Source organism: Phycodurus eques, chromosome 5, assembly GCF_024500275.1.
Source record: "Phycodurus eques isolate BA_2022a chromosome 5, UOR_Pequ_1.1, whole genome shotgun sequence".
NCBI classification, from domain to species: Eukaryota; Metazoa; Chordata; class Actinopteri; order Syngnathiformes; family Syngnathidae; genus Phycodurus; species Phycodurus eques.
Window position 1 is genome coordinate 10,297,053 of NC_084529.1, and position 24,493 is coordinate 10,321,545.

General features: G+C 46.4%; 1 protein-coding gene across 2 annotated transcripts in view; it reads right to left on the reverse strand.

Annotated features, from left to right (window-relative positions):
* gnao1a (guanine nucleotide binding protein (G protein), alpha activating activity polypeptide O, a) overlaps nucleotides 1–24,493 on the reverse strand; it is a 157,325-nt gene that overhangs the window by 25,491 nt on the left and 107,341 nt on the right. For both annotated transcript variants that reach the window (XM_061677457.1, XM_061677458.1), the window contains exon 4: nucleotides 24,009–24,169. In XM_061677457.1, the coding sequence (XP_061533441.1) occupies nucleotides 24,009–24,169 (161 nt within the window). The remainder of the gene's footprint in view (nucleotides 1–24,008; nucleotides 24,170–24,493) is intronic.

Genomic DNA, 24,493 nt, shown 5'->3' on the forward strand with positions numbered 1-24,493 from the left:
CCAATCCAGAGGCACTGTCCCCGATGTCAATGCGATGTTGCAGAGGCGTATCAACCAGGACAGCCCCACAACATCCAGAGCCTTTAGGAACTCTGGGCTAATCTCATTAACCCCCGGATCTTTTTAACCACCTCGGTGACCTCAACCCCAGAGATAGGAGAGCCCGCCTCAGTGACGCCAGACTCTGCTTCCTCATGGGGAGGCGTGTCGGTGGCATTGAGGAGGTCTTCGAAGTATTCTCCCCACCGACTCACAACGTCCCGAGTCGTGGTAAGCGGCGCCCCATCCCCACTATACACAGTGTTGATGGTGCACTGCTTCCCCCTCCTGAGACGCCGGATGGTGGACCAGAATTTCCTCGAAGCCGTCCGGAAGTCTTTTTCCATGGCCTAACCGAACTCCTCCCATGCCCGAGTTTTTGCTTCAGCGACCACCAAAGCTGCATTCCACTTGACCAGCCGGTACCCATCAGCTGCCTGAGGAGTCCTACAGGCCAAAAAAGCCCGATACAACTTCATCTTCAGGTTGACGGCATCCCTCACCGTTGGTGACGTGAAAACATTCCTGAAAAGCAAAAACCTAAACTACCCGCAACTCGAAGATACCGAGTGGCTGGAAAAACTGCACTTCATGGTGGATATGACAAGTCACCTAAACATGCTGAATAAAAGTCTCCAGGGGCGGGGAAACACTGCACTGCAAATGCTGGAAGCTGTTTTGTCAATCGAGTGCAAGCTCACTGTATTCGCCAGAGATGTACAGTGAGGCACGCTCTCTCACTTCCCCTCCCTGAGAGAGTTCAAAGAAGCCCATTACGATCACACAGTCAACTGTGATTATTTAGAAGATGCGATCGTTGATATGCAAACTGCTTTTGGGAGCAGATTTAGCGATTTCCGAAAGGAAAGAAATGACACTATTTTACCCTGTCACACCCCTGGAGATTGAGCTGTCCTTGTTGAACATATTCCCAGGAGTAAATCAAGCTGACCTCAAAATGGAAATGGCCGATATACGTGACAAAGATTTATGGGTGTCCAAATTCAAAAGTCTGACAGCCGAGCTTGAAAATGTCACTCGCAAGAAAGCCCAGCTTGCCAAAAGCCAAAAATGGAGTGAAATTGAAAGCCTCGCAACACCTGAGAAACTTGTGTTTGAAACATTGAATGCCATTCTGACAGTTATAGGAACATGAAGAAATATGCATTTGGAGTATTAGCCATCTTTGGATAAACATACCTGTGCGAGCAGATATTCTCAAACATGAACTACATTAAATCCAAATACCGCAACAGATGAGAGCTTCCAGTCATGTGTCAAGATTAAAGTTACAACTTACATGCCCGATGTTGAGAAGCTGTCCAGTGATGTCCGAAAACAGAAGCCACATTAAACGGGTAAGAACACAATTCTGTCATAGGCACATATTTAGCAACAAAGTGTCTGTTTTTATAAAGTGGTTTCTTTTTGTCAGTATATATTTGGAATGACACATATTATTGTGTTTTGTTTCTCAGGTCCGAAGATGGCTGCGTTGTATTGTGCGTGTCAAAAGAGAAGAAGATGCTGCTTTTTACTTTGCACTGACTTACTTAGCATTTGTAGAACACTCAAGAGAAGAGGATAATGCACAGAAATCGAACTTAAACTGTATTATTTTAATTTTATATATTTGACCTTTTCAAAAGGCTGCTGTTTTATCTGCCTGTTGCCAAGATAAGGGGGAAAAGAGAAGAGGATTGTTTGTATTATTGAGAATTGAAGAGGACTGCATTTTATTTCCATGGGGAGGTCTGTAATGACTGGAGGCATGCTACATTTTTTTTTTGATTCCTCAAAATAAAAAAAAGATGACAAAATACAACAAATTATGTTGGCTGGAACAGTGCATTCAACACTTTATTTAAAAAGATATACTGTATTTTTTGATGTACTGTATGTTTTTGTGTATCAAGTATGAGTATGGGTTGTGTTTGCATGTTAGGCAACATTATTTGTGGAGCAAGATGCTGCACAAATAATCCTCAAGCGGACTTGAATTTATGACCTTCGGCGTGGGAGGATTGTGTTATATGTCCTCTGAAGGTGTCACACATGGCAATGCAACTTAAATTAACAGGCAGCCAGATAGAATGGTTTTCTGTGAAGTGATAATTTGTGTGTGTGTGCTTGTACATGTGTGCGTGTGTAAGTGCAGAGCATCGAAAAGTTATCTGGACAAGCTGTCAGCATCATGCTCAGAATATTCTGTTATCGGAAACACAGTACCGATCTCCTGTTTTCATCAGCCTGTATTATTGTTGGTGTTAAGAAAGTACCATCTAATGGGGCCATAGAGCATGAGGGAGGCAGAGCTAATGTATAGGCAGGTCAGCACCATCTGTCCAAGCTGGGAGCTGGAGCCTAACACAACTGACTGGGTGGAAGGATGACTACGCCCTGGAATAGTAAACAGTCAATCACAGGGCAGATATAGAGACTGATAACCATTCACGCTCACATTCATTCCTACGGTCACTGCGGGTATTGACTGTCTGTGTGGAAGTCAACTACAACACTACAAGTGACCAGGTCAGGGGCAACATATTGAAAAGCAAGACTGATGAGTTGTTGGTGACATGATGCGTCATTTACAGTATTCCACAAATTATAAATATAATATACGGCAAAACTGTATTTCACATTATTACCAATTGCATGGAAAAATACTATTTGTAAATTGTGTTTGTTTATTAATTTGTATCAGGTGTTACTGATGAGATAATGCCTTTATAATTGCCTCCAAAAATTGTAGTGAAAAGCACTTCAGTAGGAAACAAAAAGACTAAATAATGGTTTTAACTGAATCTGTCATAAACTGCCCTGCAGTACCGTTTTGGAGCCTGGATGGCACTTTGCGCCCTCTCGTCTTCTCTCTCCCCTCCCCTCTCTGTTTCAGCTTCTCCTCAAGCCACGCACCTGTCTCCAATCAACCCTCATCACCACCTACATTTAAGCCTGCCTGTTCCTGGAAATCCTCGCTAAAGTATTGCAGCCTCTCCTAGTGGTACCACGACCCACCGTACTCATGTAAGCTACTCAACGCCTCGTTCCCTTGTTAACTCTTGTGTCTCCTCGTTCCCAGTGTTCCTGACCCACGTCATTCCTGCCAGCCCCCTGTTCTGTCCACTGCCTGCCACCTCTCCACGCCGTCGCCTGTCAACACATCCAGGACCACTTCAATAACCTTTCCTCAATAAACTGTTCATTTTTTTACATCAGCCTCTGCCTGCTCTTGGGTTCAGCTACTTCCCACACCTGACAGAATACTTTGGCCACTATGGACCCAGCAACTCCGGAGGCACTGAAGAACGCCCTAACCCGCCAAGGCTCCCACATTGGACGACAGGACAAAATACTGCAAGAAATTACCGAACCGCTCCACTCCCTTTCGCAATAGGTCTCTCTCCTTTCCCAACAGATGCAATCCATTCAACCCCCTGTAAGTACTCTTCCCGAGCCCGCAGCCACCCTGCTTCCCATACAAAGAACCTCATGTCCCGCCGCCCGAGCCCTACTCCGGGGAGCTAGGTACATGTAGCCAGTTTATTCTTCATTGCTCACTCGTATTCAATCTCCAACCGTACAGTTATCCCACCGAACGTTCCAAAGTAGCCTATGTCACTAACCTCCTCCGTAGCAAAGCAGCAAAATGGTCCACTTCATTATGACACAACTCCTTCACGGTCCTCCTGTCGTTCGATTCCTTTTCTGCCGAACTCCGTACGGTTTTCGATCACCCCGTTCAGGGCAAAGAAGCCACCCGTCGTCTCCTCACACTCACTCGGGGCGCTAAGTCCGTCGCGGAATATTCCATTGACTTCCGTATCCTTGCTGGTGAATGCGGGTGGGATGACTCAGCCCTTAAGGGAATCTTTTCAAACGGTCTCTCCGAACAAATCAAAGACGAGCTTGCGGTCCGGGATGAGCCCTCCTCTCTCGAGGCTCTTATCGCCCTCTCCATCCATCTGGATAACAGACTGCGAGAGAGAGCCCGTGAGAAAGGGCTATGCTCGCGTAAACACTCTCCCACTCAGAGCACCACACAGTCGTCTTCCGCACTTTCGTCACTCCCCGTTGCATCCGATGAAGTCATTCAAATTGGTCAAACATGTTTAGATCCACAAGAACGTCAGCGTCGTGTCATCCAGCGGTTGTGTATCTACTGCGGTCAATCCGGTCACTTTATTTCCCCGTGCCCCCTCCGACCAGAAAGACCAGGCTCACCGCGTCCCGAGAGCGTCGCGGTGAGCCAAACCTCCGTTCCCGCAAGCTCTCCCTCCCGCATAACCGTTCCCGATTGCATTATCATTTCTGCTCATAACACCCCCATCGCTGCCCTTATTGATTCCGGTGCCGATGATAATTTTATTCATGAAGAAATAATTCACCAGCTCCAAATCCCTCTCCAACCACTTCCATCCTCGAAAAAGTTCACAGCCCTGGAGGACCGAGTAATTTCCCTGGTCACCCATCAAACAGTGCCCATCACACTCCTTACTTCAGGCAATCACCGCAAAAACATTCCCTTTTTGTCATTCCTTCCCCTGAGACCCCCTTAGTTCTTGGTATTCCCTGGCTCAAACTCGACAACCCCGCCATAGACTGGGCTCGTTTATCCATCACCGGATGGAGTCCTCATTGCCATTCCCACTGTCTGCTTTCTGCCGTTCCACCCTCAGAAGACCCACCACCCTCTGCCGCCCCAGTGGACCTGTCCCAAATTCCAGAAGAATATCATGACCTCTCCCCAGTATTCAGCAAGGACTTGGCCATCTCTCTACCCCCCACCGCCCGTATGATTGCGCCTTTGACCTTTTGCCGGGAGCTCCACTTCCCACCAGCCGACTGTACAATCTCTCCCGTCCTGAAAAAAAGGCTATGGAGGATTATATTCGCGACTCCTTGGCTGCTGGCCTCATACTCCCCTCCTCGTTGGCGGTCGGGGCTGGATTTTTTTTCGTGGAGAAAAAATACACCACTCTCCGCCCATGCATCGACTACCGAGGACTCAATGACATTACAATTAAAAATAAGTCACCGCTACCCCTGATCGACCCGTCCTTTGAACTCCTTTGCGAAGCCCAAATCTTTACCAAATTGGACCTCCGTAACGCCTACCACCTCATCCGTATACAAGAGGGGGGTACTAGGGGAAGACCGCCTTCAATATGCCTCTCGGACACTTTCAGTATCTGGTCATTCCATTCGGTTTAATCGATGCCCCTCCAGTTTTCCAAACATTAATTACTGACGTCCTCCATGACATGTTTGTGTACTTCGATGACATCCTCATTTTCTCCTGCTCCCCCGAAGAACACCGTATCCATGTATGCCAAGTCCTGCAGCGCCTCCTCGAGAACCGTCTATACGTCAAACCGGAAAAATGTGAATTCACGTATCCTCAGTACATTTCCTCGGCTACATCATTGCTAAAGGACAACTACAACCGGACCCCACCAAAATCCAAGCCATCATCGAGTGGCCGATCCCCGCGACCCGCAAAGAACTGCATCGTTTCCTTGGATTCGCCAATTTCAACCGCCAATTTATCCGTAATTACAACAAGGTCGCTATTCCCCTCACCAGTCTCACATCCAGCAGCTCCCCCTTTCAGTGGACCCCAGCAGCCTCACAAGCACTCAATAAACTCAAATCCCTGTTCACCACTGCTCCCATTCTGCGCCACCCTGACCCTTCCCTCCAGTTCGTGGTGGAGGTTGACGCCTCGGATGCCGGAGCTGGAGCAGTCCTCTCGCAGCGAGATCCCACGACCCATAAACTTCACCCCTGTGCTTTTTTCCCCATCGCCTACCTTCAGCAGAAAGAAATTATGACATCAGAAACTGAGAGCTGCTGGCCATTATATGGGCCCTGGAAGAATGAAGGCACTGGCTGGAGGGATCCAAACAACCATTTCTTATTTTGACTGACCACAAAAACCTCGCTTACCTCCGTACCGCTTAACGTCTCAACCCCTGACAAGCACGCTGGGCACTATTCCTCAGCAGATTCAATTTCAGTCTCTCCTTCCGTCCCGTTTCCCGTAACACCAAGGCAGATGCCCTCTCCCGTATTCACTCACCTCCTTCGAGCACAGCAAAACCCAAATCCATCCTTCCGGCCTCCTGTTTCGTTGGAGCGGCCACGTGGGAGATTGAGCAGGTGGTCAAGGCGGCCCAAAAGACCGGGCCTCCTGACCACCTGTTCGTCCCGGATTCAGCACGTTCGGAAGTCTTGCAGTGGGCCCACAACTCTAAATTAAGTAGTCACCCTGGCATCACCCGTACTACCCAGTTCATTCAACAGCACTTCTGGTGGCCCAGCCTCATCAAAGACACCCGAGAGTTTGTTCAAGCCTGCTCCGTCTGCGCCCGAGGGAAGTCTTCTCACCGACCTCCAGCTGGCTTGCTGCGCCCCCTGCCAATTCCCAGCCGCCCAAGGTCTCACATCGCTGTTACCGGCCTGCCCCCCTCTGAAGGTAACACTGTTATTCTCACAATCATCGATCGTTTTCCAAGTGTATCCATTATGTGCCCCTCCCCAAACTCCCGTCCGCCCTGGAAACTGCTAACCTCCTTGTCTTACATGTCTTCAAACTCCATGGTATCCCCATCGACATAGTCTCCGATCGAGGTCCCCAGTTTTCCTCTCGGGTCTGGAAGGAATTCTGCAAGGCGATGGGCGCAGCAGCCAGCTTATCCTCGGGGTATCACCGCAGACCAACGGCCAGACGGAGCGGGCCAACCAAACCCTGAAATCGGCACTCTGCTGTGTGGCCGCCTGCAACCCCTCCTCATGTAGTTCCTTCCTCCCATGGATTGAATACGCTCATAATTCCCTCACCAGCTCCGCTACCGGTATGTCCCCATTCATGGTTTGCTATGGTTTCCAACCTCCACTGTTCGACCTACAGGAGCAGACGGTGGCAGTCCCCTCCGTACAACATCACCTCCAGAGAGCCCAGGCGGTTTGAAAGGATGTCCGGGGAGCGCTGAACTGGTCCGCGGCACGCAACAAGCAACTCACGGACCGTCATCGCTCCCCGATGCCCGAATACAAGATGGGTCAATCTGTCTGGCTCTCTTCCCACAACCTTCCCCTTCAAACAGAGTCCCATAAACTCGCTCCACGCTTCATTGGTCCTTTTCCCATCAACAATATCATTCCCACTTCCGTCCAGTTAAAACTGCCACAGTCCCTAAAGATTCATCCCACATTCCACGTCTCGTTGCTCAAGCCTGTCTCCACCTGCGTCCTAAGCCCTCCGGCCGTACCCCCTCCGCCCCGTCAGATTATTGACAACCATCCGGCCTTCACGGTGTCGCGCATCCTCGACGTGAAGCCTCGGGGGAGGGAGGAAACTTCAGTAGGAAACAAAAAGAGTAAATAATGGTTTTACCTGAATCTGTCATGTACTGCCCTGCAGTACCGTTTTGGAGCCTGGATGGCGCTTTGCGTCCTCTCGTCTTCTCTCTCTCCTCCCCGCTCTGTTTCAGCTTCTCCTCAAGCCACGCACCTGTCTCCAATCAACCATCATCACCACCTACATTTAAGCCTGCCTGTTCCCGGAAATCCTCGCCAAAGTATTGCAGCCTCTCCTAGCGGTATCACGGCCCACCGTACTCATGTAAGCTACTCAACTCCTCGTTCCCTTGTTAACTCTTGCGTCTCCTCGTTCCCAGTGTTCCTGACCCACGTCATTCCTGCCAGCCCCCTGTTCTGTCCACTGCCTGCCACCTCTCCATGCCGCCGCCTGTCAACACATCCAGGACCACTTCCATAACCTTTGCTCAATAAACTGTTCATCATTTTACATCAGCCTCTGCCTGCTCTTGGGTTCAGCTACTTCCCACACCTGACAGAATCCATTTTAATATCATCTGATCATGAATTTGGATATGACAGTCATGCCTGGCAACCCGCTGCCAGTTTGACTGACAACACATGAACACGAACACACTCAAATTGTGGCCTTCTATGTAGAATTCTACCGATGCAGTACAACATGCAGCACATGTATTTGCATGAGTGCACTTTGTGTTCCCACATACAGTATGCCACGATCCATACTATACATGCATACGAGTCAGTCGATAAGGATCGACTGATGGTTGAGATACAATCGAAATGACAGAATTATTTATAACACCTTGTATATTTTTTCCAATAAATGTCAGTCCTTGGCAGTCTTGCTCCCTTGGCATCCCTGCTGAGAGTGGCACATGCACAGATATGACAAACATGATGACTGAGCTATTGACAAGTGCTATTCCACTAATGAGCAACAAGGAATTCAATCGTTCACAAGAGCAGCAGAGAGGAACTGATGGATTTTAAAGGTAATGATATGCAACGCTTGAGTTGAAAATAACTTCTGACTGTATAATCGGCGTTGGTGATGAAAAGCAAGGCCAATTTCTTGGTCCGTCGCAATGGGAACGCTTAACTAATGTAGGTTGTTTTAGTCAAACAAAGTTACCGTATTTTCACGACCATAAGGCGCACTTAAAAGTCTAAATTTTCTCTAAAATGGAGGCTGCGCCTTATAATGCGGCGCGCCTTATGTGTGCACCGAGTTCCAAAATCAGTAAATGTTGTTGTGTTACTTTAATGAGCGCTCCGCTTGACTGACTGGGAGCATTTCCTGCCGACACGCTGCTTACACAGAGGAAAAGCGGACGTGGCTGAGGACAGCATGCGGCCGTTAAAGGGGGGAGGGTGCGCGTGAAGGAGGACGCTAAAGGCACGCCCCCAGTAGGTATATAGCGCCGGTATGTGCATTGTGCAAAACAACATCGGTTTGGCTAAGGACGCACATACGAAGAGACACGCTTATGAAGCACAGTTTAAACTGCAAGCGATCAGTTACGCGGAGGAACATGGGAATCGAGCAGCCGCGAGAGAATTCAAGATCAACGAATCCATGGTTCGCAAGTGAAGAAGACGAAGCGGAGTTTCCGCAGAAACAAGGCGAGGTGGCCCCAGTTGAAAGACCAACTCGAGCAATGGATTAATGAGCAAAGAACAGCTGGGAGAAGCGTCTCTACACTCACCATTCGACTGAGGGCAAAAACTTGGAGCTTGCCATCATTCTGGGAGGCTTGACGAAGGAACTCCAACCGCTGGACATCGGTGTAAACGTTCAAAGTTAAGTTGCGAGCGGCGTGGGAGCGATGGATGTCAGATGGCGAACACAGCTTTACTAATCTAGGAGACAGCGCCGGGCGAGTTACACCACAATTTTTTTTTGGATGCTTGGGTTAACGTGTCTGCTTGCACTGTTGTTCGCGCTTTCGTAAAAGCCGGCATCATTTCTGAGGAGCCGCACGGCAACGAGACTGACTCCGACGAGTACGAGAGGGAACCTGGCGTGTTTGATTGAGAACTTGCCCAGCTTTTCATTTCGGATACAGAAGATGAGGACTTTGATGGATTTGTGGATGAGGATTGATCAAAAAATAATGTGAGTACATTGTTAAATACTTCAAAAAATCCAACCGAACTCAGTTTTGCTCCCGCTGCCTTTTTAAAAACATTGTTTTAGTGTGCATGCATGCTTGTGTATGTTTTAAGCTAGCCTATGTTTTACCATGCCTGTGCCCAATAATAGGGTGGGGCTTATGTATGTGTTAAATACAGAAATAGACCCCGTAACTGAGACTGCGCCTTTTAATACGGTGCGCCTTCTGGTCGTGAAAATATGGTATGCTGTAATTGTATTCAAATATGCTGTGTCTGGTTCAGACATTTAACCTAACTAATGCAGTGAGTAGTTTTTCATTTATCAAACAGATTTCAGCAGTGATATTAAAAGTTAGTAGAATGAATTTCCTCAGAAGGGCCAAATGAGTGATTTGCATCAATCAAAGAAAACAACTACCGGTAAATAAATTTCTGAATCAACTCATATTGTGTTAATAACTGTGAATAGTCATTTAGTACAGTATTATACCGTAACACCATTATATTTACAAATGAAGCGAGAACTTTTCCATACTTCACATTCTCATCTCAAGGGATTGAGACAGCTTTGGTTCTTTCTGTGGAAGAGTCCTTCAGGAAGCATGAGAAATTCTTTATTTCCACACATTGATCGAAACCTTCACGCCACTGACAATCTTCAACATGTGGAAGATTATGTGTATGAGGTTGTGACCCAACCATAATCAATATAACAAGAATGAATGCAATAACTAAATATTGGATGGATGTTGAGGGGTGAGATAAGCAGGATAGACAAGATTGTCCAAATGTTTTAATGGCGTAAATAACAAGTGTAATAAATCAAATAAATGTGTTCAATTTAAATGCAAAAGGGTGACAGTGAGTTAGATAAGACACTTCACTTTCAAGAGATCCTGTGGTCCATGATCTACGCCACAATTTCACTCCTTCAACACTACAAAGGGAAATGATGCCATACCCATATATAAGCATGTTTGCATTGTGGTAAATAGGTCAAACGATGACCATTTGAGAAAGAGGCAGAGGAGGTTTCAGGCAGTATAAAATAATAAAATATAAAATAAAACTTTTTTGCTTTCAACACTGTAACAACATACATTACACGTGCACAACCTTCGGAATTTAAACAGAACCGTCCTATTACCCGAAATCTTTATTAACTGGAATCATTATTAAAGCACATATGTCAATGTTATGTGGCCCACGAAAGAAAATCATGTGCGCCTACCTCATGTTTCCTTCTAAAATCTGTAGCAAAAGTGCAAGTTGTCTCATAACATTGAGATGTTGCAAGCATATTTTTAAATGTAATAATACGATTTCGCGATTTACATTTACAGTATATGGTTTCACAGTCATAACGGCTCTCTGAGGGAAACTAACGGCAATGTGGCCCGCAACAAAAATTAGTGTTACACCCCTAGTTTAAAGCATAAAAGCCACAGATTCTGACGTTAGAGGTTAACCTATCCATGGTTCGATACAGTACGTCTCTCTCTCTCTCTCTCTCTCTCACACACACACACACACACACCTACACACACGCACACACACACAGACTCCGCGGGTCAGAACACAATAGGAATCTCCCATCGATCTTTAATGTGACATTTACACAAATGGTGTGCATCTGTGCACACAATGTTGTAGGCATACTCACATGCTCGCTTCGAATGTTGTTTCAATTGATCACTGGCCACATGTAACTGCTAAATTGCCTAGATCAGTGGGTCTCAAACTTTTGACACCAAGTACCACCTAAAAATTTTTTTAGCTCTCCAAGTACCAAAATCATGACCATACATACAATAACATAGTAAGCCTAAGTGTTCATCAAAAATGAGGAAAATGTTTTATTCCTTTATTCCTTTTTATTAATATCATTGTCACCAACTGTAACTTCATGCCCAGTTTGAACATTAACACTACATTTTAACATAGGAAAATACACACACAAACACGCGCACACACACACAAAAATTGATCAAATGCAAATGTATTGTACTAAAAAGTAGGGCTGTCAATTGATTAATTTTTAAAATCATCACACTTTTGAATTTTGAGTAATTGCGATTAATCACAGGCGCCAATTATAAAACACATAGTAGTACAGTTTGCTTTGAGATGGTATTTAAAACTTGTGTTTCGATGAAAAGAAAGTTCAGCGCTGCACTATATACAAATTACCCAAGTCCCCAAATTTGCTGCAGAGCACACCAGTCGGAGTCGTCTCACTTGTCTTTACACTGGTGTAAGCATTGACCTGATCACTGACCTTGCACCGCATTTCAGATATCCATCCATGGTTAAAGTAAAGGAGCATGTATGATCAAAATAAATTGTAGGAATAATCAGAGTTAAGACATGATTAATGCAGTATTTTTGTTGTGATTAATCATGAGTTAATGCTATAACTTTGGTAGCCATACTAAAAAGTCGAATATAACTGAACTGTAGTTTCGCATACCACTTGAGGTACTCGTACCATACTTTGAGAATGATAAAACATTGAGATGCTGTAATTAATCTATTGTTTTCTCGAAGTGGCTTTAGCATGTGTACATTATTAGTCTTGACTACATCAGGCACAAGTGTTTAAATTAAGTTTATTTTTTTCTTTTTCATTTCTTCAAGTCACTTGCACCCCTTCTCATGTTCTCTGCTTTATTCCCTGTAATTTATTCTATTTTAAGCGGCCCTCACACTTGCTTAGCTTTACTTCTACACTCTTGTCCATTGATTTTCATCCAGACACTGTCTTTTCAGTGGTTTATTTGGTCATTTGATCATTTACTGATGTGGCTTCTACACAAAATAGCCTCTCCCTGTAATCAGAACATATTGTACAATATGTTCCTATAAGGCTTCAGGTCAGCTTCAAATGTCATAATGATCTGGCACACAAGCGCCTGACGGTACCCCCTGTGGCTACAAGAGGGCACGCAAGAGCATTTAAATATGCAACCTCCAAACTTCAACAATGGAAGGATGCTTTTGAGGCTTGATTGCATGACAGACATCTCAAATGATGAAAAGCTGCAGTAGGGAGAAAGCTTCCCTCTGAGGCAGTAAATGGAAATCACCACAAGAGACAGGCGTTGGTATTTCTCAGCCACATGACACTGTCCAGCCATCCATTTTCCATACCACTTGTCCTGTTTAGGGTCACATAGAGCTGGAGTCTATTTCATTGACTTTGGGCCAAAAGAAACTACACTCCCCTCCTTGAGCCGTCACCTTATCGTGGTGGAGGGGTTTGTGTGTCCCAATGATCCTAGGAGCTAAGTTGTCTGGGGCTTCAAACAGGTCCTAGGTGAGGGACCAGACAAAGCACGGCTCAAAGACCCCTTATGAAGAAGACAAATTATGGACTCAGGTTTCCCTTGCCCGGACGCGGGTCACCGGGGCCCCCCTCTGTAGCCAGGCCTGGAGTTGGGGCTCGGAAGAGAGCGCCTGGTGCCCGGCCGGGCACAGCCCGAAAGGGTAACGTGGGTCCCCCTTGCCATGGGCTCACCACCTGTGGGAGGGGCCATAGGGGTCGGGTGCAGTGCGAGCTGGGCGGTGGCCGAAGGAGGGGACCTTGGCGATCCGATCCCCGGCTACAGAAGCTGGCTCGAGGGACGTGGAATGTCACCTCTCTGGCAGGGAAGGAGCCCGAGCTGGTGTGTGAGGTCGAAAAGTTCCAAGGAGATATAGTCGGACTCGCCTCCACGCACAGCTTGGGCTCTGGTACCAGTCCTCTCGAGAGGGGTTGGACTCTCTTCCACTCTGGAGTTGCCCATGGTGAGAGGCGCCGAGCAGGTGTGGGTATACTTATTGCTCCCCGGCTCGGCGCCTGTACGTTGGGGTTCACCCCGGTGGATGAGAGGGTAGCCTTGCTCCGCCTTCGGGTGGGGGGACGGGTCCTGACTGTTGTTTGTGCCTATTCACCAAACACCAGTGCGGAGTACCCACCCTTTTTGGAGTCCTTGGAGGGGGTGCTGGAGAGCGCTCCCGCTGGGGACTCCATCGTTCTGCTGGGGGACTTCAATGCTCACGCTGGCAATGACAGTGAGACCTGGAAGGGCATGATTGGGAGGAACGGCCTCCCCGATCAGAACCCGAGCGGTGTTCTGTTATTGGACCTCTTCTCGTCACGGATTGTCCATAACGAACACATGTTCAAGCATAGGGGTGTCCACACGTGCACTTGGCACTAGGACACCCTAGGTCGCAGTTCAATGATCGACTTTGTGGTCGTGTCATCGGACCTGCGGCCGCATATCTTGGACACTCGGGTAAAGAGAGGGCTGGAGCTGTCAACTGATCACCACCTAGTGGTGAGTTGGCTCCGATGGTGGGGGAAGATGCCAGTCCGACGTGGCAGGCCCAGGGTCTGCTGGGAACGTCTGGCGAAATCCCTTGTCAGAAGGAGTTTCAACTCCCACCTCCAACAGAACTTTGGTCACGTTCCGGGGGAGGCGGGGGACATCGAGTCCGAGTGGACCAGCTCCGACCGGAGCTGTGGCCGTAAGGTGGTCGGTGCCTGTCGTGGCGGCAATCCCCGAACCTGTTGGTGGACACCAATGGTGAGGGATGCCGTCAAGCTGATGAAGGAGTCCTATCGGGCCTTTTAGCCCTGTGGGACTCCTGAGGCAGCTAATGGGTACCGGCTGGCCAAGCGGAATGCAGCTTTGGTGGTCGCTGAAGCAAAAACTCGGGCATGGGAGGAGTTCGGTGAGACCATGGTTTCGAGGAAATTCTGGTCCACCATCCGACGTCTCAGGAGTGGAAAGCAGTGCACCATCAACACTGTGTATAGTGGGGATGGGGCGCTGCTGACCTCGACTCGGGACGTTGTGAGCCGGTGTAGAGAATACTTCAAAGACCTCCTCTATTCCACCGACACGCCTTCCCATGAGGGAGCAGAGTCTGGAGTCTTCTCTGAGGCGGGCTCTCCTATTTCTGGGCTTGAGGTCACCGAGGTGGTTAAAAAGCTGCTCGGTGGCAAGGCCCCAGCGGTGGATGAGATTCGCCCGGAGTTCCTCAAGGCTCTGGATGTTGTAGGGCTGTCCTGGTTGACACGCCTCTGCAACATCGCATGGACATCGGGGACAGTGACTGTGGATTGGCAGACTGGGGTGGTGGTCCCCCTTTTTAAGAAGGGTGACCGGAGGGTGTGTTCCAATTACAGAGGGATCACACTCATCAGCCTCCCTGGTAAGGTCTATTCAGGGGTGCTGGAGAGGAGGGTCCGTCTGGAAGTTGAATCCCAGATTCAGGAGGAGCAGTGTGGTTTTCGTCCTGGCCGTGGAACAGTGGACCAGCTCTACACCCTTGGCAGGGTCCTCGAGGGTGCATGGGAGTTCGCCCAACCAGTCTACATGTGTTTTGTGGACTTGGAGAAGGCGTTCGACCGTGTCCCTTGGGTGGTCCTGTGGGGGGTGCTTTGGGAGTATGGGGTACCGAACCCCCTGATATGGGCTGTTTGGTCCCTGTACGACCGGAGTCAAGAGTTTGGTCCGCATATCCGGCAGTAAGTCGGACTCGTTTCCGGTGATGATTGGACTCCGCCAAGGTTGCCCTTTGTCACCGATTCTGTTCATAACTTTTATGGACAGAATATCTCGGCGCAGCTGAGGCGTAGAGGGGGTCCGGTTTGGTGGCCTCAGTATTGCATCTCTGCTTTTTGAAGATGATGTGGTTCTGTTGGCTTCATCAAACCGTGACCTCCAACTCTCATTGGAGCAGTTCGCAGCCGAGTGTGAAGCGGCTGGGATGAGAATCAGCACCTCCAAATCTGAGACCATGGTCCTCAGTCGGAAAAGCGTGGCGTGCCCTCTCCAGGTCGGGGATGAGATCCTGCCCCAAGTGGAGGAGTTCTAGTATCTTGGGGTCTTGTTCATAAGTGAGGGAAGAATGGAACGGGAGATCGACAGGCGGATCGGTGCAGTGTCTGCAGTGATGCGGACTTTGTATTGATCCGTTGTGGTAAAGAAGGAGCTAAAACGAAAGGCAAAGCTCTCGATTTACCGATCTACGTTCCTACCCTCACCTATGGTCACGAGCTGTGGGTCGTGACCGAAAGAACGAGATCCCGGATACAAGCGGCCGAAATGAGTTTCCTCCGCAGGGTGTCCAGGCTCTCCCTTAGAGATAGGGTGAGAAGCTCGGTCATCCAGGAGGATCTCAGAGTAGAGCCGTTGCTCCTTCACATCGAGAGGAGCCAGATGAGGTGGCTGGGTCATCTGATTCGGATGCCTCCCGGACGCCTCCCTGGTGAGGAGTTCCGGGCACGACCCACCGGGAGGAGACCCCGGGGACGACCCAGGACACGCTGGAGAGACTACATCCGTCGGCTGGCCTGGGAACGCCTCGGGATCCCCCCGGAAGAGATGGATGAAGTGGCTGGGGAAAGGGAAGTCTGGGCGTCCCTGCTAAAGCTACTGCCCCCGCGACCCGACCTCGGATAAGCGGTAGAAGATGGATGGATGGATGGAAACTACACTCTGGACTCTTCCCTCGTCAATTACAAGGCATACGTAGATAAGACAACATTTCACACTCACACTGTCACTGAACCCATTCTGCCTGCACCAACGTCAGGCAAGTAAACCACCAAAGCATCATTGATTCCAGTAAAAACGGTACAGTCAATTATTACATTGTTGTCAACTTGTCATTTTCCACATGAGCAAACCTTCAAATGAAGGGGTCATCGGGACATGAGGCATTACTATGTGGTTTATTTATACAGCATACGGTTAAGCGAAAGCACCTCATGATAGCAAAGGGATGGGGCTCTGTTTGCAAATTAAAACAAAATAAATCAAACAATACAATATGTAATATTCCAATATTTTGTATGATGAAGTAATGATATTATGTGACCAGTAACATGCAACCATTTATAAATCCATGCATTTACCAACAACCTCGTAACTTTTAGTCAGATGAGTTTACCACTAGTAGTCTGCCATTTTGCCCCCAGTCGGAAATATTGGAACAACAAAATTTGCTTATTTCAGTACTTATGGTTCTTCGGTTCGGTTACTTTAGTTATTACTCAAGCAGAATTAGCTAGCCAAAGTCTAAATAAATGCCACATACCTAGCTATAAGGCTAACCCTGTCCTTTCTTCCAGCCAAAGAGCAAAGAAGGTTTATGAACTAGTCAGCTGTCTTCCTTTTTTTTTCATTACTCTCAGCTAATACAGTAGGTACGGACAGTATTCAGACCCCCTTAAATGTTTCACTCTTTGTTATATTGCAGCCATTTGCTAAAATAATTTAAGTTCATTTTCCCCCTCATTAATGTACACACAACACCCCATATTGACAAAAAAAAAATGGAATTGTTGGGTTTTTTGCAGATTTATTGAAAAAGAAAAACTGAAATATCACACAGCCATAAGTATTTAGACCCTTTGCTGTGACACTCATATATTTAACTCGGGTGCTGTCCATTTCTTGTGATTATCCTTGAGATGGTTCTACACCTTCATTGGAGTCCAGCTGTGTTTGATTATATTGATTGGACTTGATTAGGAAAGCCACACACCTGTCTATATAAGACCTGACAGCTCACAGTGTATGTCAGAGCAAATGAGAATCATGAGGTCAAAGGAACTGCCTATAGAGCTCAGAGACAGAATTGTGGTAAGGCACAGATGTGGCCAAGGTTACGAAAAAATTTCTGCTGCACTTAAGGTTCCTAAGAGAACAGTGGCCTCCATAATCCTTAAATGGAAGACATTTGTGATTCCCAGAACCCTCCCTAGAGCTTGCCGTCCGGCCAAACTGAGAAATCAGGGGAGAAGAGCCTTGGTGAGAGAGGTAAAGAAGAACCCAAAGATCACTTTGGCTGAGCTCCAGAGATGCAGTCAGGAGATGGGAGAAAGTTCTAGAAAGTCAACCACCACTGCAGCCCTCCATCGGTCGGGGCTTTATGGCAGAGTGGCCCGACAGAAGCCTCTCCTCAGTGCAAGACACGTGAAAGCCCGCATGGAGTTTGCTAAAAAACACCTGAAGGACTCCAAGATGGTGAGAAATAAGATTCTATGGTCTGATGAGACCAAGATAGAACATTTTGGCCTTAATTCTAAGCGGTATGTATGGAGAAAACCAGGTACTGCTCATCACCTGTCCAATACAGTCCCAACAGTGAAACATGGTGGTGGCAGCATCATGCTGTGGGGGTGTTTTTCAGCTGCAGCGACAGGACGACTGGTTGCAATCGAAAGAAAGATGAATGTGGCAATGCAGGGATATCCTGGATGAAAACCTTCAGAGTGCTCAGGACCTCAGACTGGGCCGAAGGTTGACCTTCCAACAAGACAATGACCCTAAGCACACAGTTAAAATAACGAAGGAGCTTCAGAACAACTCCATGACTGTTCTTGAATGACCCAACCAGAGCCCTGACTTAAACCCAATTGAGCATCTCTGGAGAGACCTGAAAATGTCTGTCCACCAACGTTCACCATCCAACCTGACAGAACTGGAGAGGATCTGTAAGAAGGAATGGCAGAGGATCCCAAAATCCAGGTGTGAAAAACGTTTTGCATCATTCCCAAAAAGACTCATGACTGGATTAGCTCAAAAAGGTGCTTCTTCTACTAAATACTGAGCAAAGGGTTGGAATACTGTGTGATATTTCAGTTTTTCTTTTTTAATAAATCTGCAAAAATTTCAGCAATTCCGTTTTTTTCTGTCAATATGGTGTGCTGTGTGTATATTAATGAGGGAAAAAAAAGAACTTGAATGAATTTAGCAAATGGCTGCAATATAACAAAGAGTGAAAAAATTAAGGGGGTCTGAATACTTTCCGTACCCACTGTATATTTTAATTTCTGACAGTGTTGATTCTCATGTTATTTTCTATCAGCAGTGGTCAAAATATATTGCCATGTTTTCTTACAACTCAACAACTCGTTGAAATGATCAAAATTGTCAGTAATCCAATTAAAACGACAAGTACATGCTGCATTAGTTACATTACGGTGGGAATCTTCTGTGTACTGTGTGCTCTGCTCATGGCACTATAAAAGAGCGACTCCCTCCATCATTCTCAATCCATTTTTACTTCACGTCACTGCATGTAATTTCACTGGATGTATGGTGTGCATTTGAACAAGGACTACATGCACAAACATGGCACTTAACGTAAATGGCTCCCCCTCCCCCGCCTGCGTTTGTTGTCTTTTCTCCTGCTGTCTCCATCACCACCCACGCACAGGCACTCAGCATAAATCAGCCCTGGTACTGCTAATGGTAATTGACTGTGTGCAGTAATAGCTTGTGTATGATCACATTGAGAAAATTATAAATAATTAGTGGTGTGTGTTTGAGTGCACAATGCCCTTGCCTTTTATTTGGGATCATTTTAACTTGTACTTCAAATTGTATTCAAAAATCAGCTGGGCAGGTGGGGAAAGTTTTATTTCATAAAGTTGTGTTGGTGTTCACATTGCTTCATAGTTTCATGAGTTCTACTCAATATGTTGACAGTATGGAAATTGTGTGTGAATGGTATGAAAAACAGCTCATTCCATTAAAGTTACGCCTACTGCGAACACACTGGTATCATTTTCTAATTCATCTTTAAGAGCTAAAACCTGTTCATTCATGTTAATGACTCAATAGAAAGATTTTTTGTTGCTTTGCACGATCATTGGATTCTGTGGAATTGACCGCACATTAACTGCATATTGAAGCAACTGAAGCAGAAGGGAGGGTGGTACTTGTCTGCAATGTAGCATATAAGTGTCTGACATCTAAAATCATAAACACACTTTCCATTAGCTCCCCCAGGCTAGCAATATTGGTATATTACTATCTCTGCAATACTGCATTCAAATGCTCCCTGAAAAACTGTTGATTAAGTAATTGTTAATTTTCCTAATTGTTAATTTACCTTGAGATACGAGTAACCCGACTTACACGTTTTTGAGATATGAGTAGTCTTTCAGCTGAATCTTTGATTTGACTTGCAAGTGCAAACTTGAGATACTAGCGCTTGGTGGCAGTAAAGTCAATTCAACTCACTAATAAGCACAACTTTAACAAATGGTGAACATTTCATCAAAAAAGATTTCAAGCTGTTTAATGCCACTACCAGTTGAAGTTTATGGTCAAACTACGCATAAAATAAAGATAATTATAAATTGTCTATGTAAAAATGTAGCTCTATGGGGGGCACAAGCCAGTGCAAACTGTAGCCCGGATAAATACAGAGGGTTGCATCAGGATCAGGAAGGGCATCCGGCTTAAAACTTTGCCAAACAATTCCATACCGGATCGGTCGTGGCCCGGGTTAACAACGTCCGCCACCGGCGCCGTCAACCTGCAGGGCACCGGTGGAAATTCAGCTACTCTGGGTCCAAGTCGAACAAGAGGTGGAAAGCGGGTTCTTCGGCAGAAAGAGAAGAGGAAAGCGCAGAGCCTAGAACTGAATGTGGGGATTTTGAATGTTGGGACTATGACAGGAAAATCTCGGGAGTTGGTTGACATGATTATTCGGAGAAAGGTTGATATAGTGTGTCCAGGAGACCAGGTGGAAAGGCAGTTGGGCTAGAAGTTTAGGGGCAGGGTTTAAATTATTTTACCATGGTGTAGATGGGAAGAGAAAGGGAGTCGGGGTTATTTTAAAAGAAGAATTGGCTAAGAATGTCTTGGAGGTGAAAAGAGTATCAGATCGAGTGATGAGGCTGAAACTTGAAATTGAGGGTGTTATGTATAATGTGATTAGCGACTATGCCCCACAGGTAGATTGGGACCTAGAGGTGAAAGAGAAATTCTGGAAGGAGCGAGACGCAATAGTTCTGAGCATCCCAGACAGAGAGAGAGTCGTGATTGGTGCAGATTGTAATGGACATATTGGTGAAGTAAATAGGGGTGATGAAGAAGTGATGGGTAAGTACGGCATCCAGGAAAGGAACTTGGAGGGACAGATGGTGGTAGACTTTGCAACAAGGATGCAAACGGCTCTAGTGAACACTTTTTTCCAGAAGAGGCACGGACATAGGGTGACCTACAAGAGTGGAGGTAGAAGCACGCAGGTGGATTACATCTTGTGCAGACGATGTAATCTGAAGGAGGTTACCGACTGTAAGGTAGTGGTAGGGGAGAGTGTGGCTCGACAACATAGGATGGTGGTGTGTAAAATGACTCTGGTGGTGTGGAGGAAGATTAGGAAGACAAAAGCAGAGCAGAGAACCATGTGGTGGAAGCTGAGACAGGACGAGTGTTGTGCAGCTTTTCGGGAAGAGGTGAGACAGGCTCTCGGTGGACAGGAGGAGCTTCCAGAAGACTGGACCACTGCAGCCAAGGCGATCAGAGAGGCAGGCAGGAGAGTACTTGGTGTATCTTCTGGCAGGAAAGGAGAGAAGGAGACTTGGTTGTGGAACCTCACAGTACAGGGAATCATACAAGGAAAAAGGTTAGCTAAGAAGAAGTGGGACATTCAATTCTTTCCCATTCTTGCTTGATGTACAGCTTCAGCTGTTCAACAGTCCGGGGTCTCCGTTGTCGTATTTTACGCTTCATAATGTGCCACACATTTTCAATGGGATACAGGTCTGGACTGCAGGCAGGCCAGTCGAGGATCCGCACTCTTTTACTACGAAGCCACACTGTTGTAACACGTGCAGAATATGGTTTGGCATTGTCTTGCTGAAATATGCAGGGGCGTCCATGAAAAAGACGTTGCTTGGATGGCAGCATATGTTTCTCCAAAACCTGTATGTACATTTCAGCGTTAATGGTGCCTTCACAGATGTGTAAGTTACCCATGCCATTGTGACTAACACAGCCCCATAACATCACAGATGCTGGTTTTTGAACTTTGCGTCCATAACAGTCCGGATGGTTCTTTTCCTCTCTGGCCCAGAGGACACGGCGTCCACAATTTTCAAAAACAATTTGAAATGTGGACTCGTCAGACCACAAAACACTTTTCCACTTTGCATCAGTCCATCTTAGATGAGCTCGGGCCCAGAGAAGCCGGCGGCGTTTCTGGGTGTTGTTGATAAATGGCTTTTGCTTTGAATAGTAGAGTTTCAAGTTGCACTTACAGATGTAGCGCCAAACTGTATTTACTGACATTGGTTTTCTGAAGTGTTCCTGAGCCCATGTGGTGATATCCTTTACACATTGACGTCGGTTTTTGATGCAGTGTCACCTGAGGGATCGAAGGACACGGGTATTCAATGTTGGTTTTCGGCCTTGCTGCTTACATGCAGTGATTTCTCCAGATTCTCTGAACCTTTTGATAATATTATGGACCGTAGATGATGAAATCCCTAAATTCCTTGCAATTGTACGTTGAGGAACATTGTCCTTAAACTGTTCGACTATTTTCTCACGCACTTGTTCACAAAGAGGTGAACCTTGCCCCATCTTTGCTTGTGATTGACTGAGCAATTCAGGGAAGCTCCTTTTATACCCAATCATGACACCCACCTGTTCCCAATTAGCCTGTTCACCTGTGGGATGTTCCAAACAGGTGTTTGATGTGCATTCCTCAACGTTCTAGTTTTTTTTGCGACCTGTCCCAGCTTTTTTGGAACGTGTTGCAGCCATAAAATTCTAAGTTAATGATTATTTGCTAAAAACAATAACGATTATCAGTTTGAACATTAACATTAACATTTGTAGCGTATTCAATTAAATATAGGTTTAACATGATTTGCAAATCATTGTATTCTGTTTTTATTTATGTTTAACACAACGTCATTGGAATTGGGGTTGTACAATAAAAAATGTAATTGATTAATATGAAAGTGATAAACAGTTAGCTCAACTTGATACTCCAAGTTCTAGTAACAAGGATAGCTCAACTTGATACTCCAAGTTCTACTAACAAGGAATATTAAGGAAATTTAAGTTGTATGTACTAAATGCCTATTTGAGGTGACATTCCATTACAAATCCAACCAACAAACATGTATTTATGTACAGGTTTTTCCAACTAAGCCTATTAGTTGAATCAACATAAAATTTTAAGGCAGCCAGGTTACTTTTTCAGTAAAAGTTGAACACACTGAAAATCTTAAGTTTGATCAACACTTCCAAATCACATTATTTTTTAACTTGGAGAAGGTGTTCGACCGTGTCCCTCGGGGAGTCCTGTGGGGTGTGCTTCGGGAGTATGTCCCTGTACGACCGGAGTCAGAGTTTGGTCCGCGTAGCCGGCAGTAAGTCGGACTTGTTCCCGGTGAGGGTTGGACTCCGCCAAGACTGCCCTTTGTCACCGATTCTGTTCAAAGGGTCCTCAAGGGTGCATGTGTTTTGTGGACTTGGAGAAGGCTTTCGACCGTCTCCCTTGGGGAGTCCTGTGGGGGGTGCTTCAGGAGTATGGCGTAAAGAACCCCCTGATATGGGCTGTTCGGTCCCTGTACGGCCGGTGTCAGAGTTTGGTCCGCATTGCCGGCAGTAAGTCGGACTCGTTTTCGGTGAATGCTGGACTCCGCCGAGGCTGTCCTTTGTCAACGATTCTGTTCATAACTTTTATGGACAGAATTTCTAGGCGCAGCCGAGGCGTAGAGGGGGTCTGGTTTGGTGGCTTCAGTATTGCATCTCTGCTTTTTGCAGATGATGTGGTTCTGTTGGCTTCATCAAGCCGTGATCTCCAACTCTCACTAGAGCAGTTTGCAGTTGAGTGTGAAGCTGCCGGGATGAGAATCAGCACCTCCAAATCTGAGACCATGGGCCTCAGTCAGAAAAGGGTGGCGTGCCCTCTCCAGGTCAGGGATGAGATCCTGCCCCAAGTGGAGCGCAGTATCTTGGGGTCTTGTTCACTTGTGAATAATTGTTTTACATATCCAGGATTTACCTGTTGTTTTTTTTTACTTTTGTTTGTTTTTTGTTTGATGACCAAAATTGCCTTCGATAGGTGGGAAAATCCTGATATCAAAATGCCCTTGCTGAATTCAGTTAGCTAACAGGCTATATAAATTACAGGGAGCTAACAAGGGTAATATTCAGGATAATAGCTTAAGGAACCTGGTTTGGCAACCATTTTAACATTGCATAGAATGGCGAACTGCACCTTTATAACTTACAAAAATCTTTACTTACCTCCTTATGTCGACTCCTGATACTCTGTCTGGGCCTCCTTGTAAGAAAATGACCTCCTATCCAGGGGGCAGTCTTGACCGGTCTTGACATTTTGGCTTGTGTGGGTTGTCCCAGGGAGTTTTGCAGGGGCTACTCATATTTAATTGAGTCAACTCAGCAATCTGAGTTACCTGGACTGCTCTGATTTAACTGATGAGTTGACAATATTAGAACTTAATATTTCAAGTTGACCCAACAATTTAGGTACTTTTAGTTGGACTGATTCAGAAAAATTAGTTGAGGTAACAAAAAACAATTTTACAGTGTAGTTGCCAGGAGGAGAGTTTGTGTAAGGGAACAACCTGGAACACATCTACGCGCACACGCAGACACACGCAGACACACACACACACACACACACACACAAGCGCGCATGCATACATGCACACACACACACGGACGTACTACTGCGCTGAATCGTTGAGCTGGTACTCCCGAGCCCGGCTGAAGCATTCCTGGATCCCCGAGTCGGACCAGAGACGCATCATGGAGGACAGCAGCTCGGTGGAGTAAGGCTCTGTGTCCTCCATACGACTAACCACATCACATACCATCTTGGCATCCGCCTATGGAGAGACAAAAGAAGGTAGAGTCATGGAAAGGTCCCATGAGGATCAAATGGCTCCAACAGTTTTAAACAAAATTTAAATGCGGCAATACGATGAAAAAAAAAATATATTTTTCAGGAATGTCAAGCAGAGAAAAGAAGCCAACATTTTCACATTCCAAAAGCGTAAAATGTCCATTGATAAGAATGTGAGTATGGTATGGTTGTTTGTCACCTCAAGTCAGCTGAGATGGGCTCCTGCTTCACCCATTAACTTCCAGGATAAGTGGTGGGAAATGGCTAGATAGGTGGAGGTATTTAAAGAATAACACCTGTCCATCCA